Source organism: Aulonocara stuartgranti (assembly GCF_965226115.1).
Source record: "Aulonocara stuartgranti genome assembly, chromosome: 3".
NCBI lineage: Eukaryota > Metazoa > Chordata > Actinopteri > Cichliformes > Cichlidae > Aulonocara > Aulonocara stuartgranti.
In genome coordinates, this window is record NC_138941.1 from 32690001 (window position 1) to 32709550 (window position 19550).

The window sequence follows — 19550 nt, forward strand, 5'->3', positions numbered from 1 at the left end:
CAAGCTCCTGCCTTTATAAGCTGATATCTGGTGTTTGCGAGGGGTATCTGATTGGTATAAAGTTGGTTAAAAGGGGGGCAGGGCTAAACACCTTAATCAGTCTGTATTAAATTTACTATATAAACTGCCTAGGGTCCCTGGATTAGCAACAGCTTCTGGAAATGATGTATAATTTCACACAATGTGTATAATTTCTTGCAAATTATACACATTACCAAATGATCACTATAGACCTTATAGTCAAAGGAGCTTGCAAAGAAAAGCATCTGGACTTCTTTAAGTTGCTTGAAGACGTTTCACCTCTCATCCGAGAAGCTTCTTCAGTTCTAAGGTGAAATGGTGGGGAGCCCAGATTTAAACCTAGTGGGAGTATCCCTCCCCAAAGTATATTAATAAGACTGATTTATCTAATTATTAAGTTTCTAAAGAAACCTGACGTTACTGGAACCCCCTATAGACCTTATAGTGCCCAGGCCATCACTGTTTACAAACTTTACAGGGTCTATAGACATAAAGAAAACGGTGCATTTCCCCCATATAATTTGTATTATTTAAGCGTTTTGCTCGTTTCTCTCCAAAAAGTGCTGAAACGGAATTTTTTTTAGTGGAAGACTTTCTGCTTTTATTATGAAGGAACCCATTTCCGCTTTATTGTCAGCTTCACTGATTCCCCACTATTTATCTCAAATCTCTTATATATATATATAACTCAAATCGTTCTTATAAAATCGTTTAGAACTTCATTGTATAAAATTGTCCAAAACTGAATTTCTTCAAATATAATATTATTTTCACATACGTACCGGAAGTCGTTTCCATGTTTTGTCTTTCTGCGTAACTTGACAGCGGAGGCTAAGAAAGTGACGTTGCAGGATAAACAAACGGATGAGGAGAGGGGGGCTGGTGTGTCGTGACATTTTTGCAAAATATTACGAATAATGCAGTCTTCCAAGAGGAGTGAGAGTGACTGGCAGGGGCTCGTCAGCGAGGTGAGTGAGGGGGAGAGACCGTAAACAGCTGCAGACACGGACCGGTTTTATAGATGTTTCCCGGTGTCCATATGGAAACGAGCCTCGGTCTCTTAGCTTTCATACACCTGGACGTTCATTAATAGACGCACGAGCTCAACGTTTTTTGACACCGGTGGGCTCTTCATTGATGGCTTCTGCTAGCTATTCCGTTAAGCTGATAGCATACGACTGTGTTGGTGCAAATACACCAACCCACCCCTATATGATGATGCTACTGTGTAGAGATAGGGTAGACCCACCTGTGGGCTCGCGTTTAACCTGTTAAGGGTATTACCGAGTAAGCTATTTGTATATATGAAGGTAAGCGTGTGTATATTTTGGCGCTAATGCAGTAATTTAAGCTTGTAGGCTAATTTAATTAGCACTATATGCCGCAAATATCGAATAACCTGCACCTTTATAACATTTGACAGACCATAGAAATAAGAAAATAATTAGCATTTAACGCAGTAATGGAAAAAAAAATGTTTGTTTGTTTTGATTTATTTTACTGTAACTGAAAGACATGGCAAGCACTGAACTTAACAAAACTACTACAGCACACCGTGCTGCATGATAGGAGCTGCTATTTGGTTATAAGCTGGTCTGACTGCTATCGGTCTCCACTGTTCATTATTGTGGGCCTTATCTGTACGTCAAACACTTCACTCCAGTGTGTTTTTCCACCTGTGGGAAACAGGTTAGGGTTGGTTTTGTTTGCACAATTAATGTAACCGTTCCCATCACAGAATAAGATAAACATAAAGATACATGATAAAACCAAGAACAAGCTTAATACAGATGTTACATGTCCAGCTGTGGTCCCTGAAATAAACATTACTGCCAATTCAGTCAACAGTAATAGATCTCATAGCACCATGGCTCTCGTGCATTGTTTGCTTAAGTTCTTGGTGTGTAAGCGGAAGTTGGAGAGTAAGAAGGAAGCCCTCCTCATCCTGTCCAAAGAGCTGGACACCTGTCAGCAGGAAAGAGACCAGTACAAGCTGATGGCCAACCAGCTGAGAGAACGCCACCAGGGACTCAAGAAGAAGTACAGGGAACTCATTGTGAGTGGTTCAGCCTTCAAGGTGGTACTTTTTTGTGACCACCCTTTAGCATGAAGTATTTTACAGCCATGAGCAAAATTAATCGACAGTCCGCTCCAAGATGTTGAAATTCATTTTCACACTCGTGGTATTTTTTGTCATGTTAACAGGATCATTACTTTGCTTAATGTTGCAGATCCTGATCTGATTTTGTCTTTATGTATTTTCTAGATTTCTTGAAGGAATATCCATTTTTTTTGTGTAATTCTGATAGAGTTTCTCTATTCAAGCCCACCCCAAAGAAAGAAAATATTTTAAATTTTTTGGCAGCAGCTAAACGTAGATATTCAGTTTTCCATTTACACGCTGCTACAGTTTATAGTATTTGCTGTATTATTGCAGCTGATGATAGAAGTCTTTTTTTCATGTTTCAGGATGGTGACCCCTCTTTGCCACCTGAAAAACGCAATCAAGTAAGTTTTAATTTTATTAATACATATGCTAATAGGTACAGTTAAATGAGGTAATGTCTATTAAAAATGTGTGTAATTCATAAACAGTTAATCCAATGCTTATGTTAAATTCACAGCTTGGTTGTTTATTTGAAATTCTTCGTGCTGGCATACAGAGGCCATTTCTTTTGTGCTGCAGGATAAATATCAGGGTGTAGGTTAATCAGACTCCTCTCTCTCTCCTTATTGAATGCACTTAAGTAGGTGAGAATTCCAGACTATTGTTGTTCTAGGGTGGGTGTGTCTTCTACAAGTCCTGAGGCCTGCACTATGAAGCAGGATTTTGTCTTTTCCAGGTAACTCCCTGGTTAAACCTGACTTTTCTGTACTGCAAAGGTGGCTCACTCCTTATCAGTGTACATCGCCATGGTAACATATGCTGTGAACCTAACCTGCTATGGAACAGGATGTTTCCCAGATTAGAGATCAGCAGGCATGAAATCCTCATCTACTGACTGCTCAGTTTTCTGGAAAATAGTGGCACTATCCATGGGACCTCTGTGCACGGGACAGAAGGACAGAATAGGAGCATCTAAAGTTTTTTTTTAATGGCATCTGAAGTCTTTGTCTTTCCTTGATCAACATCAGTGATAAATCTGGATTCTTAGATGCAACTTTGTTCCATGATTTGTTTTCTGTTAGCTTCACTTCCACCACTAGATCTATAGCTGAGAAAGTAAAAAGTGAAACTGCTCTCTAAACTTAATGATAGAGTCGTGATATTGACAAGTTTGTTAATATAGAGAGTTTGCATCTTCAAATAGCCTAAACCTTATTAATATTGTAAGCCTTTTCCTGTCTTACTGCCCAAAGCTCTGAAAGTGCTCACACATTCATTCAACACTAAACTGCTGTACAGTGCTTTTCCTGTCATGCTGCTGTGTTATCTGAGGCACTTGTGTTGGTTTTAGTCTGTATTATGTTTTTTTAACCTCTTCATATTTTTCGTACAGTATAGTTTTATTTTCCTATGCAAGATGACCTACTCTGATGCCAGTAAACCCATCGATAATTGCTATTTCTAAATGTTGCCAATGCCAACCCTTTCATGTGAACGCGCAGGGGAAACCTTGGATTAACTTAGTGCCTTGATAGCCAGCTTTGTGTGACTGCTTATCCTGACTGCCAGTGTTAGGTTAAGTGAATCCAGATAACAGAAAGATGTTCTGCTGAACTTGCTTTGTAACATAGGGCCCTGCATGACTCTGTCTTATTGTGCTTTCAGGGACATGGTGACACTGAACAGTTGCTGGTTGAATAGCACTACAAAATACAATGAAATAGTAACAAAACACCAGTGAAATGAAAAAGGAAATACTAATGTGTACACTAGATGGCACTAAATAATTGTCTCTTTCATTAGAACAGGATTGTGGACTGGCTTTGTTTTTATCTCTGAAATTTTGTGGATGTTAAGATAGGCATTTTTTTTTTCTTGAGTTGAAGAAGGAAAATGTTTGATGCTGATTAAATGTGATTTCCTGGGGTATTTGAACCTTGTCTGGCCTGGCACAAGCTGTTGTGCATTCACTCTTCTCCTCCTCCTGCTCCGCAGGTGAACCTGGCTCAGCTGCTGAGGGACTCAAGGGAACGAACAAAACAGCTTGCCGAGGAGGTGAAGGAGCTCACTCAGAGGCTTGCAGAGGCCCAGGGGGATAACAAGGTGAAGTAACCAGGGGTACTCGCACAAACGTACATGGAGATTAACTATTTAAGAGAAGTAAAAAGTTGAACTTCTCTTTTCTGCAGCTCCTGAGGATGACCATTACTCGACAGAGGCTGGGGGATGAAGAGGTCGGGGTGCGTCACTTCCCCGCCCATGAGCGTGAGGATCTGGTTTGCAAGCTAGAGAGAGCTGGGCTACAGGTGGACGTATTTCTTACCTTAAAGCACTTTGATGCGTTTGGCAATTAATCCTCCATTTTCAGGTCCATTTCTTCTTTTGTGGAATATTCATTAGGATGTTGCTACAGGATTAAGGAAAAGGAGGGAACTCCGTCCAGGGACATGTCATTTACAAATTTAATCCAAAAGAAAGAGTGTTTTTAAAAAAAAAAGTCTAAATCACTACCTAGGACGTTAATTATTGTTAAAGTCCTAAGATCGCTTTGTAACATATTAGCAGTTGCACAGTACTGTCAAATAATACAAATAAAAGCATTTTCTATGTGGGGTGGTGGAGCTTGGTTTGAGCTGTTTAACCAGATGCTTAAAGTCCTGTTTTCTGACATATAACTCCATCAGTAATTTCCATCCACTGTTCACTTTTGCTGTCATAGGGAGTGCTCCAGTGACACTGACGATTGATGGAATAGTGAAACATGTTTGTAGTTTCCACATTTAGCAGGAACTTTTTTGTTGCATATCTTACAAAGCCTTGTGCTTAGTTGGAGATTATTGAAGTAGCTCCCTTTTTAGGCACTAAATCGTTCCAACATATACTTGGTCTTATGTCATTTTTTTTTATCACATGAAACTTTATGCCGGTGTTTTTGCAGATGACATGATATGGCACAGCTCTAGTTATCCCTGTCACTTCACAACAATGATCTAGGTTTGAATCTTTTGTCCATTCAGGGTTTGAAAATGTGTGTGTCATTAGGTAAATGAATGTAGGATGAACAGGGTGAGTGTAAATGGCAATTAAGTCCAGTAGTAAAAAAAGTCGTGACAATTTCTATTGAAAACCAGTAACTGGTGCAGATTGTAACTACTTTAGAGTGTTCTTTTCTGCTTTTCATAGTCTTGGTTGATTGGGTATTGTCGTAACCCTGATGGGTCGATGTTGACATGCAAGTTATTGAATTTGATAACTCGAGGATGAAGCAATGTAGGAATTTTAAATCTATTCCATTGGTGTATCTACTTCATGACCTCGGCTCAAGGTCAGGAGTCAAAGGTCAAGTGTTCATTACACTCATTCAAAGGTTAAGTTGTCCTACAGTTTATGTAGAGAACAATGTAGTGACTTGTATCATTTTTAACTACATATTAATAAGACTGATTTATCTAATTATTAAGTTTCTAAAGAAACCTGACGTTTCTGGAACTGTTCGTTTCTAGTCAGGGCCTCATGACAGACATTTATTATAGATTTCCTCAGTAGACGTAAGCTCAGTAATTCATTCATTTTGTTTAAAACTTTCCATAGTGAATCACACTTTTTGCTTGGAAATACACTCGGCGCATTACTGTCCATGTGCTTTGAATTTAATTTCAGAGTAGAACATTTTATTATTGGCAGAATCCTCTCTGCACATTAAACACAGTAAATGTATTAGACTGATAAACAATACTTCCTCCTCTTTGAAACCCGCAGTGGAGCCACTTAACTGTTATCTACTAGAGTGGAAGCTGCTCACTTTAAAACAGCAGGGGAGCTCCTGAGTTGCTGAATGCTAAAAACAGTGTATGCAGCCTCAGCAAACTCTACTTTAATGAGCAAAAGCTTTGAAATATCCATCACGTGAACGTTTCCGTGGCTTCCCTCACAAACAGTTCTGCCTGTATGCCTTTTTCTAGATGGAGGAGATGGAGAACAACATGAAAGCACTGACAGACGAGCTCCAGGACGTGAAGGCTGAACGCACTGTGTTCAGAGAGAAGGCGGAGCGACTAAATATGGAGCTGAATCATATTTTGGGGAACCACGAGGCTCGTATCATTGATGTGGACGCCCTGTGCATGGAAAACAAGTGAGTTAGAGATGTGCCAGACAGAAGTGTCATCATTTGACACTTTTTAAAATACATTTTTCAGTCTCAATACTATCTTCTAAAACATCAAAACTATTTAATACCAAACTTCGAATTTACCTAATAAACGTAATTAGTGTAAACCAACTAAAAGGTATGTTAAATCTTGAAAGTAGACATCTTTGACTTCAGTATTAACTTCATAAACTCCTGGCATTTTCTCAGCTACCTTTCATCATCACCTTTTTCAGCAGTCTTGAAGGAGTTCTCACACGCTGAGCACCTCCTGGCTGTTCTTCCTTACTCTGTGGTGCATCTCATCCAAAAACCTTTTCAACAGTGGTTAGGTTTGGATGTCTGTGGATGCCAGGTGTTCCTGATTCTGAACACCATCCTTTTTTTGAGAGAGGGGCTTTAATGTTCCCCTATTGTGCAATAATAATAGAAGTCAGAAATTGCTGCAGGATGAATTCTGAGTAAATCATCAGCAGTGTCACTAGCAGATGTCCTCACAGTATCACACCATCTTTGCCATAACTAACAATGAGAGACACGTGCATGTCCATTTCTTGTTTCTTAGATGATAAAGGTGTGATTTGCACAGTGTCCTCCAAACAGCTCCTGCTGAGATGTGTTTGGTTCCTATCAAACTTGAGGGCTCTAATCTGAAGTGCCAATGATTGACTTGTGAGGCTGTAATCCTGATAAACTTCTCTCTTGGTCTTCCTGTCTGGAGGCAATTGTCATGAAAGACAGTTGATAGATTTTGAGATGGCACTTGGGGAAACTGAATGAACTGACTGACCTCCTTTTTTTTGAAATAATATAAACTTGTTTCTCTCTTTATTTAGATGGCCATTTCTTGTTGCTTAACTAAGCAGTACTGGACATGTTCTTCCTTACTGTACATGCGCTTCAGTGTTTTTACCGACGTCTTATGTGGTAGTCATGTTTAATCGGGGTGGACGTTAGCTAACGAAAGATCAAAAAAGCATGGATGAAGAGAATGCTTGGTTTCATTTCCATATGAATGCATTTTTTATGTTGTGACTTCTGTGTTCTACATGGCAGAGGGTGAGCTAAATGACAAACAGCAAGACAAACATAAACCAGAGTCATTCACGTTACCAAATGCTCTTTTTGACACTGCCTCCTGCTCACAGTGCACAGCGATTATACATGTAATGTGGAACTCCTCTGTCTGTCATGTGTGTTTTGACTTTGCTAGGTGTCTTTCTAATCATTGTTCCTGTAGGTATTTACATGACCGTTTAAATCAACTGCAAGAGGAGGTGAACCTGCTGAAGTCAAACATCATGAAGTACAAGGTACAGATTGAATGCTGCAGTTAAAATGTGACACAGACATTGCCTGACTCGGTGCATTTAATTTCTTTACATGTGTATGCAAACCATACATGTGTATGGTTTGCATTAAGAACGTTTTGTGAACGTTCTTAATGCAAAGGAAGTGGCTTTTTACTAAAATGTTCGTGTGAATCAGCAGGGTGAGCTTTATTCTCTTGTTTTTCTGTCCCTGCAGACAGCCCTGGAGAGGAGGAAAAACTCCAGCACATATGGGAAATCAAATAACAGTCCTCTTACTGGAGTCCTCTCAGCCAAACAAGGTGAAAACACAACCTGTTCAGCTCACTTTGAGTTCTTTAAACTCAGACATAAATAGATGTAGTATTAGCTGATCTGGAAACTGCAGAAAGGCACTAATGCGAATGTTCTCAGGCCAAATAAACTCTACAACTGATGGCGTGTCTTCAGTATAACAACCACTTCCTTTGTTTCTGCCCGTGTCTCAATGGATTATTTAATAACTTCTCTTTTTGCCGATCCTCCGAGCCACTGCCGGACACCAGCTGGGTTACTAATTGTATTCTGAGTGGTAAAGAGCACCACTGGCAGGGAAATGAGCCTGCCATGATGACTGACAGTTGCTGGCAGAAGCAGCACAGTGGGCTCTGGAGTTAAAGTTAGGAGAGTGTCACCTAGAAGACATCTGTTTCTAACTCTCCATCTCTGTCTTACTCTTATCATGCTGTGTTCCCTGTCTCTTGTTATATCACCCTGCTTTCTTTGTTACCTATTTTTAACTTTTGTGTAAGTTTTATTGGGGGATTATTGGCATTTCTCTTCCCTCCATTTGTGGCTCTCTGTCCCTTTCTCTTCCCATCCTGATTTTTTCCCCCTTTCCCTCCTTTTTAGTTCAAGAGATGCTTCTGGAAGAGCAGGGCTGCAGTCTACCAGCCACGCCTCAGTCAATCGCTGACCTCAAGTCTCTCGCCACTGCTCTCCTGGAGACGATCCATGAGAAGAATTTGGTCATCCAGCACCAGAGACACAGCAACAGGTATTAAGAGTTCCTGCTTTGCTGCTGATGGCATCATAATGGTAATATTTCACCTTTAACCCCCTAACACAGTTACATTGTTTGTCTAGCTGTTACAAGAATTCTCCTCCTATAAAGCAAACACTGGAATATGACATAAGTGTGCGCACACACACACACTGACCCTTCTTCTCACCTGGCCTGCAGGATCTTGGGAAATAGAGTTGCAGATTTGGAAAGGAAGCTGAAGACCTTGGAGGTTTCAGGATTATGGAGTCTTCCAGGTGGGTCTTTGAACACCTAAGCTGTTCCACCATCAAACCTTTTATGAATCCATTAAAAACTAAAAGTAGTTCAGCAATGTTTATTTTGAGACACTTTTGTGCTTTTGGAAAAATGATCACATATGATGAGTAAAACTAATGAATCATATTAATGTATCGTTTGAAGACTACCGCTGAGAACATGTAATCTTTCCCACATCATTAGAAAACATAAATGTGTGTGTGTGTGTGTAGCCAATAAAACATTAAGATAAGCAAAAGATCAGACGTTGGCTGGTGTCAGATAGCTTTGTCTTTGCTCTGCTCTGCCTTGAAGACCAGCATCCCGGCATCGCCTTTTCACTCTTGACAATGAGACTGGTGTTATGCTTGTAACATTTAATGAAGCTGCCAGCTGAGGACCTGCGAGGCGTCTGTTTCTCAAACTCGAGACTCTGATGTCTTCTTGCTCAGTTGTGCACTGGGCCTCCCACTTCTCTTTCTGCTCTGGTTAGAGCCAGTTTGCTCTGTTCTTTGAAGAGAAGTGCACACTGTTGTACTTCATTTTTATTTAATTTTTTTGGGGATTTTTCCTCATGGAATATCTTTCACGTCTAAGAACAAGAAAACTGAAAAACTGGAAAGTTGACTTGTTTTTTCTGTCTGTTTAAATCCACACAGGCTGAAGCTCCAGACACGCGACTACTTAAACTTTAAGCTAATCAGCTAAAACAGCTTTTAATAATCTTCTGTTACTATCATAGTCATCATCTACTACATAGATATTCCATTAAAATCAAGAAAAAGATAACAATGACTTTAAAGTTATTTTGATTTAAACAAATTAGGACCTCTTTTATTTTAAAGGTCTATGTAAAATCTCCTAAAATCATGGATACAGTATTGAAGTGCATCCATATAATAAATATGATTTTCAATTTAAGTTAAAATCATTTAATAATTGTCTCAGTGTTGTCCATCTGATGCATTTAAAGGTTGTTTAAATGACCCGGAGATCTTTGCTGGGATCGTTCTAGCTGGCCTGCTGGTTTAAATTCATTTCCTCTCCTGTCTTTTTCATTAATGAGCTTTTCTGTTCATAACACTGTGCCTTTCTCTCCTCTCTGGCTGCGTCTCAGGCTTGACCTACCACGTATCTGTGGGAATTGGGAGTATGTATTCCTTCTGCCCCGCTTAGTTCATCCATGCCCTCCACTATGTCATGCCAGGACAAATCTGGGCAGACGCCCAGAAAACATGTCACCTCATGCCCACCGTTTACAATGTGTTGACTCCATTGACCACCAGCTCATGTGTCTGTTCATGATACCGCTGACTGAATCAGGCCGACGGAGTGCCACACACTGATGCTCTCGGTCCAGTGGACCTGTCTTAAATTTTACTCACAAGAGAAACCAAAAAAAAAAAAAAAGCGCTTTCTTTGAGTGATGCAGTTGGGCTTCTTTTAAGGGCAGCACAGTACTGTTGAGTAGTAGTAGTAGAAGGATTCGAGGCTCTCATAATACAGATGAGAGCCTTGTTGAAGACAGTTTGTCATATACAGTTTTGGTATATGAGGGTGTAAAGTCAAAGTTCTTATTATTTTATCAGAAAGTGAATTTTTGCACCACTTTTTAACCCTTGATCCTATATTTGTATTTAAAATTGAAGTATAAAAAATGCTGTATCGGCTGTCAGATTTTCCTCAAAGACACAGCTCGTGACTTTTCCTGTCCTGCAAAGACGTCCGACTCTCAGTAGAGCAAAACCAGTCCAAAAATATAAAACTATTTACCAAACGTAATCGAAAAACATTTGCGGCCTGAAACAAGGGGACCGTGCTTGCTCACTTAGAAAGCAGTTCCCCTTTATCTCCACTGGAGGGAGATGTTGTGCCGTCTATGAAGCAGACTGAACGGTGGAGGGGCTGCGGCTGGATGGAGGTGCCCTGTCATGAGACCGTCATTCTCTCCGCCATAAAACTGACAAGCATCCATTACTGAAAATGATTGCCCACATTACAAACACATTTAGGGGAATGTGCCGTTATTAGGGAATTTGTAGACGAGGGCCCAGAGTGCCTGACGACCACGCTGTCCACCACAGTTAGGGAGACAGAGATATAGAGAGAGATGTGAGCGTCTGTGGCCTTGATGCGAGATGAAGTTGGGCTGATTGATATTAAAGGCAAACGGGATAGGATGGAGGGCCTTGGCTGCCTACCTGAGTCCCGGAAAACACTAGAGGTGACTACATTGTCTACGGATGAGAGAGAGCCAAAAACAATAACAGTGACATCGATGCGGTGAGTCAGATAAAGTTGTGATTGATAGCTTCCCCCACCCCAGTCCTCCAGTTCAGCGCCCCCACCTCCTGTGCTGAATGAGTGTGAGCTGAAATGTAACACTGCGAGTGAAAACCTGTCAGAGTGCATCAGAGATTGAAAAGACAGGGTGGATACAGAATGCACCCTGTTTTGGTCAACTGACAGACTTTTTCCAGTTAAGAGGAAGGCATTTCCTGTCAATGTCGAGCTAGACAGCACTGCATAGTGTAAGCTCCTGTGACTAGCTGACAGCTATGTATACTTCTCCCGTTTGTGATATAGTGTTTAATATCCAGTATGATCTGGTGTCACATAATATGGAATAGTCCTTTTTTATGCGCATAAACACACATATATATTTGCGTGTTTGTTAGATGTGTTTCAAAGAGGTGTAGAGGTGGTTAGATGACGATACAGGCAGCTGTCAGTAAGGGTTCAAAGCAAACCACTGGTGCCTCCTATCTCTGAGTTCTGCACGCCTCATGGAGACACAGCTGCTGTGCTCAGTCTGGGTCTTCGTCTGCATATCCAGTAACCAGCATCGCTTTATTACTGGCTTCAAAAGGCAGTCTGGTGAAGTTTTCCTCGACTGTTCTCCTAAAAATAAATCTAAACTGTCCTAACACAATTGCAAGTTTAGATGCAGTTTCACACACTACTGGCCAGTCTTACCTATGTGATGTCGATATATTGCTCAGCATTCTAGCATCTTCCTAAATGGCACTTTTATGTCTGCCCAAAATGGCCCATATCTGCATATCTTTGGCCTTGAATGATGGCAGTGGCTCAGGGTTGGTCTGTTTGCTTAGACTCAGCTGCTGCACCACCTTATATGGATCTGATGTTACGTGTGGGATTAGATTTGACAATACTTGCCATAAAACATCATCAGGCTCAGTTTTCTGACTTGTGGGTCAAGTCTTTTTCACACAGCAGTTGTTATTAGTGCCAAAAATAGACCAGATCAAGCTCAAAGTGTATCTGGGTGAAAATATAAAAGCCTCCACAGATCATCAGTCTGTGTTGTACTGGGTTGTTGCAGTTTGCAAGAGAATAATCACAAATGATTTGTGGAAATATTGTATTGATTTTTTATGCTTTATTTAGCAGATATTTGGCTAATCGGGCTGTTTTTAGTCAAAAACAATCATAAAATTGATCTTGGTTTTGTTTTATGACAGTTTATTATTTTTAAATATCTTAGTAGTGGCCTATTGAAGTAACCAAAAGGAATGCAGTTTAACAGCCTAACAGCATATTAATGGCTAAACACAGTCTCACAGTTAAATAATTAGAGGAACTTTCTAGACAACATGACTTTTTTGTTTTTGCTTCTTTTGATTTACCCAGCTGGTACGACGAATTCTAACAGTCTCTCCCTCGCTCGCTGTTCCCATGTCAGTGTAAACATTGAGCATCCATAACAATATGGACTGTTTTCATAACAATATGGTGTCCGTTCACCATTCATGATTCTCATGCATTGTGTCTTCCAGTCATCCATTTTCTCGTTCTCCTGTTTGTTTTCTTGTCGCACACTTGAACGGTCGGAGACACACGCAAAGGTTCGCCTGTTCACAGGCTACGTGCGACGGCAGAGGCTGCTAACTTCCAGCCGAGTGTCTGTGCATATAGTTTTGTGTGTATACTCGTGACGTCTGGTTTATAGTGCACAGTCTCTTTTGAGTAGCATATGGTGTCAGCCTAAGAGGCGTGCAGCCATCACTAATGAAGACAGATGAGAGGGAGCTGGAGCCTCTTCCTGTGAGCACTGCAATGCATACGTGCGCCTGTGTTTGCATGCACCATCGTACATGTGCTCCATCCAATCTAACACTCCTCCACCCTCCAAAAAACCCTCTACATATCACTTGTTTGTTGTTCTCATTTGGACCAGAGAGTAACTGGGAGCGTTTTCTCCTTGGCGCTGATGTTACAGGGACAAGAGACAGTATCACACTAAATGAGAACCTTCAGCCAGAGCTCCGTCCTACACGTGTCACGTCTCAGCCAAACATGCAGCCCAGAGTGCATCCACCCAAAGGTGAGTGTGTAATTGCGAGTGACTGGCTTCTCCAGTCAATGATAAGAACTCCTACCGCTAATGGCGTAAACACTGCAATTAGGCATTGCATGCTAAACACTCCTTTCTACCTTCCGTGTTTAACCCAAGTCCTTTCCCTTCCCGCCTCCACTTCTCCCTGCTCCTCATTGGTGCAAGATGCCCAAATGCCATGGCATTTTGGAAATGTGAGGCAAATTCTCGCCCACTGACATTCAGAAACTTCTGCCATGTTCTCTTTGAAAGAGGGTGGGGGGATCAGGGTGGGAGGACTATAAATATGGATGCCACTTCAAGTAATGTTGCTTTCTTCTTGCGTGTTTTTGCGTGTCTGTGTGTGCGTGGGGGTGGGGGGACTCTATGTGTGCAGTCTTTAACCTTTTTGCCTGCACATCCACAAATATGGGTCAGTAATCCCCAAAGTGAGAGCATATTTTGGCGAAGAAGCAGAACTAAGCTGTTGCTATTGCTGAGATGCAGGGCGTCACACTTGTCTTGCGTCCCCTTGTCTGGGGCACCGCTGCTATATTTAGCCTGTTGCCATGGAAGCACTTCAGTCACATAAGTAATTGAAATAAGTTTCTACATTGACACTGTGATCCAACTCTGAGAGAGGAAAGTTTTTCTAGCAGAATCAATACGGGCTTTTTCATTTGTGGCTGCTGTTTCGGTTTTTTCATGCATTTTAAACTCTTGTCTAATGCAATTTTTGTTATATTGTTTCGTGTGTGTGGTTTTTGGGTTGGTTTTTTTTATTACTGTTATCAGTTATGACAATAATTATTGTCTCTAGCTACTCATTAGAAAGTTTTCCTTTTTTCTTTTTCTTTAAAAAACTTTTTTGGCTCCAGCTTCAGATCAAGTGAGCGATTAAAATGACCAGTCATCTCATCTTCCTTTTCCCAGTTCTTTTAGACGACAGAAGTTCACATGAATCATCTTGGGAGTGCCACACCGCTGGCGCTGACCTTGGCACAGATGGTGTCAGCAGGGAAGACGCACCTGCACTGCACAGCAGCCTGGAGACTCTTGACAGGGTGGAGACGAATGGGATTGACAGAAGGGGGGGGAGCTGGTGACCCTTACAGAAGATGCAGGCGTAGAGCTGGAGGAGGGGCGGAGCCCTGTGGAAGAGGCAGGGCATGAGATAGAAGGAGTTGATGATGATGATGAAGAGCTGGGTTCCACAGTGGAGGAAGGAGAGGAAGCAGCTCTGGCGCTGGATGTCCCACAAACTGAATCAGACCTTCAGTGGCTTTCAATTAAACAAGCTTCTGTCAGTCATTCGGAGGTGGGTCAGCGGCCCTGTGAATCCCAGAACAGTGAGTCCGATAATGTACCTGAACATGAAGAAGCCTCTGTGTCAGCTCCAGAGAGCCAGGCTGCAGAGGTGTCGAGTACAAGAGAGTGGGACGTTCAGTGTCCCTCTGCACAGAGTGACTCCTGTCATAGTGACAACTTGGCATGATCCAACCGAGAAGCTTATTTAAATCCTCGTCCTTGTCGTCGTTATTGATGATTGCATTAATCATCCACTGTTGCATTCCCACAACACAGCCAGTGCTCACGAGCTGTCTTCTCCACCGCTTTAGTCAATAAAAGAGAGAGAAAGCACTTTTTCAGCCACCACTGACAAAGCTCGAAGTGCACTTTGTATCCAGACAAGCTTGTTGCTGCACAGGAACAGAAAATCTTCAAATCGATGGAGTTGCAAACTTCATGCCCTGCAGGAAGAATTTACAGTGGGGCAAAAAAGTATTTAGTCAGCCACCGATTGTGCAAGTTCCCCCACTTAAAATGATGACAGAGGTCAGTAATTTGCACCAGAGGTACACTTCAACTGTGAGAGACAGAATGTGAAAAAAAATCCATGAATTCACATGGTAGGATTTGTAAAGAATTTATTCGTAAATCAGGGTGGAAAATAAGTATTTGGTCACCTCAAACAAGGAAAATCTCTGGCTCTCACAGACCTGTAACATCTTCTGTAAGAAGCTTTTCTGTCCCCCACTCGTTACCTGTATGAATGGCACCTGTGTGAACTCATCATCTGTATAAAAGACACCTGTCCACAGCCTCAAACAGTCAGACTCCAAACTCCGCCATGGCCAAGACCAAAGAGCTTTCGAAGGACACCAGGAAAAGTATTGTAGACCTGCACCAGACTGGGAAGAGTGAATCTACAATAGGCAAGCAGCTTGGTGTGAAAAAATCAACTGTGGGAGCAATCATCAGAAAATGGAAGACATACAAGACCACTGATAATCTCCCTCGATCTGGGGCTCCACGCAAGATCTCATCCCGTGGGGTCAAAATGATCATGAGAACGGTGAGCAAAGATCCCAGAACCACACGGGGGGGACCTGGTGAATGACCTGCAGAGAGCTGGGACCAAAGTAACAAAGGTCACCATCAGTAACACACTACAACGGCAGGGAATCAAATCCCGCAGTGCCAGACGTGTTCCGCTGCTGAAGCCAGTGCATGTCCAGGCCCGTCTGAAGTTTGCCAGAGAGCACATGGATGATACAGCAGAGGATTGGGAGAATGTCATGTGGTCAGATGAAACCAAAGTAGAACTTTTTGGTATAAACTCAACTCGTCGTGTTTGGAGGAAGAAGAATACTGAGTTGCATCCCAAGAACACCATACCTACTGTGAAGCATGGGGGTGGAAACATCATGCTATGGGGCTGTTTTTCTGCCAAGGGGACAGGACGACTGATCCGTGTTAAGGACAGAATGAATGGGGCCATGTATCGTGAGATTTTGAGCCAAAACCTCCTTCCATCAGTGAGAACTTTGAAGATGAAACGAGGCTGGGTCTTCCAACATGACAATGATCCAAAACACACCGCCCGGGCAACAAAGGAGTGGCTCCGTAAGAAGCATTTGAAAGTCCTGGAGTGGCCTAGCCAGTCTCCAGACCTCAACCCCATAGAAAATCTGTGGCGGGAATTGAAAGTCCGTGTTGCTCGGCGACAGCCCCAAAACATCACTGCTCCCGAGAAGATCTGCATGGAGGAATGGGCCAAAATACCAGCTACTGTGTGTGCAAACCTGGTAAAGACCTATAGTAAACGTTTGACCTCTGTTATTGCCAACAAAGGTTATGTTACAAAGTATTGAGTTGTATTTTTGTTATTGACCAAATACTTATTTTCCACCCTGATTTACGAATAAATTCTTTACAAATCCTACCATGTGGATTCATGGATTTTTTTTTCACATTCTGTCTCTCACAGTTGAAGTGTACCTCTGGTGCAAATTACTGACCTCTGTCATCATTTTAGGTGAGGGAACTTGCACAATCGGTGGCTGACTAAATACTTTTTTGCCCCACTGTAGCTAGGAAAATAACAAATATGGCAACATGCGTTCCTATGCCCCATATTTCCTTTCCCCTGCGATAAGATAATCCCACTTGTTTGCTTTCTTCTTCCTAAGGGATGTTAATAAACTGAATGCTGCATTTTTTGTCACTCTTAGATGAGTTCAAATTTTCATACCAAAACTTGTAATGAATGTGCACATAATTGTGAATTATTTAATCTTAATACCGGAGATTCTATTGATGTCTGTTCAGCATTATGGGTGAATCTTATTAATGAGTCCATTTTTATTTTTCCATATTTAACAGTTGATTTTTGAACTACACTACATGTGCCTTATATGTGGAACTCGCTGATATTTATAAATGTATAAACCTGCAGCATTGGTGGTTGTCACTTTTCTTTTCACAGATTAAGCTAATACAGACTTTCAGTCATGTGAAAAAGAAAGTTTTCATAGGAATCTGTGCACTCTTATAAATACATACACCTCATAATTGAGTAGCTTCTAGAGCCACATTTAGCAGTAATAACTTTACATAATTATTTTTTTATATGATTTTATGAGTGTCTCACAGTCTCATCATTTATTCTGTTGTAGACTTTCACGCACAGCAGAAATTCAGACCAAGCTTTAGCTTTCAGACAGATGGCCTCATATTTGACTGAGAATATTTTGGTATGCGGCGTTCATGGTTGACTCAATGACTCAAAGGTCTTCAGGTCCTGTGGCTCCAAAACAACGCTAAATCGTCGTCCCTCCACCGCCATGCTTGAAAGTTGGTATGAGGTGTTTGTGCTGATATACTGTTTGGTTTCCACTGAATGTGTTGCAGTGCATTATGGAAATATGGAAATCTCTACTTTGGTCTCATTTTTCCAAAGGAAATTGTTCCAAAAGTCTAGTGGTTTGTTGTCATGCAACTTTACAAACCTAAGCCCTGCTACGATTCTCTTCTGAGAAAGAAGAAGCTTTCTCCAGGCACTTCTTACAAACAAGCCATACTTCAGCTTTTTGTAATTGTATTGTTCTGAACTTTAACATTTAACCTAACTGAGGCCCGTAGAGTCTACGTTGTAGATCTTAGGTTTTTGCAGCTTTTCTGAGAATTGCCGGTTTGCCTTTCAACTGAATTTGCTGGGTTGTTCTTTCCTGGGACGATGGTGGCATTATGTCAACACACAACAACGCCAGAGCAGCAAACTGTCCAAACTTCTCCTTTTATAGAGGTGCTCACACCTGCTGATGATCAGCTATTCAAGTGCATTTAATTAGCAGCACCTGGCTGCTATTTCCCTGACAATGCCAGTGGAAGTATCAAGGGTGTACTTGGTTTTTCCACATGACCGTATCTTTATTGGTCCTTTATATCCTGCAGACACACACACACACACACACATCAAAAGTAGAACTTATTATTTTAAAAAGAAAGAAAAATGTTTATTTTATGTAGGCGGTAAACAGCGAGACCAAACCATTAAAATAGTTGAACTAGTTAGCCTAAAGTCATAAATGCAGGCTTTCTGCAAACATAATACCAAGCCTTCTAGCTCTACAGAATGAAAATAGTAGGTGGTGAAAAGTACATTTTTGTGCCGTGATTGATGAACATCCAGCTTCTACCAAGTGTTAGTAGCACAAACACAAAGTAGACCCAACCAGCTCCTGTACAAGAATATGACTACTACAATATTCACTTATTTTGTTAAGACTTAAAAAGAACATCTGGCTTACCATCAATTGAAATGTTTGGAACGTGATGGGCTGTGTCAAAGGAGTACTTCAGCTTATCTGACAGGGCTTTTGATATATAAGTGAAAGGTTGCGAACCAGTGGTCTTGTGGGATTTAAAGTTGGATGTTTGTAGCAGCTCTTAAGCTAGAAACCACCCAGGCAGAAATTTTATCTGATCAAAACTTCAGCCGACGGAGGCTGACTTTGTGAACCTGGTGTAATAGCTGTTTGAGCTTCCACACACACACACATTAAGGTTTGATAGTGATGTTCTGGACCAGAAAATGAAATTTGTTCCAACGAAGTGTTCACAAGGTTGGTGTCTCATTAATTCTAAATGGAGCAGCTTCAGTCCTTTACTGAGTGACAGATTTGAAGTGCTTAACTTGATTCTCTATTTAGAGCCTCACGTGTTCAAAGACAGTGTGATGAAGAAACATTTAGCAATTATTTATAATGATAATTTCACAGTTTCTCTGGATAAAAGCGAGAAAACATATGAAAAAAAATCAATTAAACTAAAAATATTGATACTGGCATTAGCTATGGGTCAAAAGTGGATGCTTGTATGTCAGTAATTTATTTGCTGCATGCCTTTCTAAAATCAACATCGTCAACCACATGCACATTTTGCTCAGTGTGATTGTTTATCTTCAACATAAACAAAGTTATAAACACCAGAAGTTGTCCTGCAATATAAAGTGGATGTGCAAACACACCCGTTTTGTCTTACAGCCAAAGTCCAGAGCCCAGTGTCTATAGAGAATCAGTGGCGAGGCCTACTCTGCCTGCATGCAGGTGACAGCTGGCCTCTCCAGGCAAACGCAGCGTCAAAGCCAGAATCTATGAACTGCTTATTCTGCAGAAGGCCACTTGCTATTTTTAATCTCTGACACAAAATAGAGGCGAGGAGAGGGAAAGAATTCAAGCTAGGAAGCCGTGGTGCGCACCCAGCGTCGGCCCCATGCCAGGCAGCTGATTTGGCACACTGCAGCAGGTTTAAGTTTATAAACCAGATGGAAACTGAACTAATCAGTTTGCAAGATGATACCAGCTTGCGATTCCTTTCCTCATAAAGTCATTGACCAATTTTTGATTGTGTGCAAGCGTGTGAATCGCTTAAGGAAATTAGTCAGCTTTGCATATGTTAGAGAAGAAGTAATGTGTTGGGAGAGGCGGGTGACTGTGGAAGAATGAGCCACATCGGGTGCTCTTGTGGGCTGACTCCAT

General features: G+C 41.4%; 1 protein-coding gene across 1 annotated transcript; it reads left to right on the forward strand.

Moving 5' to 3' along the window:
* Positions 1-791: 791 nt before the first annotated feature.
* ccdc149a (coiled-coil domain containing 149a) lies at positions 792-16057 on the forward strand. The gene is given in 14 exon segments (XM_082527614.1): positions 792-989; positions 1916-2077; positions 2491-2529; positions 4124-4231; positions 4318-4434; positions 6091-6263; positions 7519-7591; positions 7806-7890; positions 8480-8624; positions 8811-8887; positions 10006-10038; positions 13132-13236; positions 14161-14319; positions 14322-16057. Coding segments are annotated over 14 exon segments (1728 nt in total). The 5' UTR covers positions 792-938; the 3' UTR covers positions 14723-16057.
* Positions 16058-19550: the final 3493 nt, after the last annotated feature.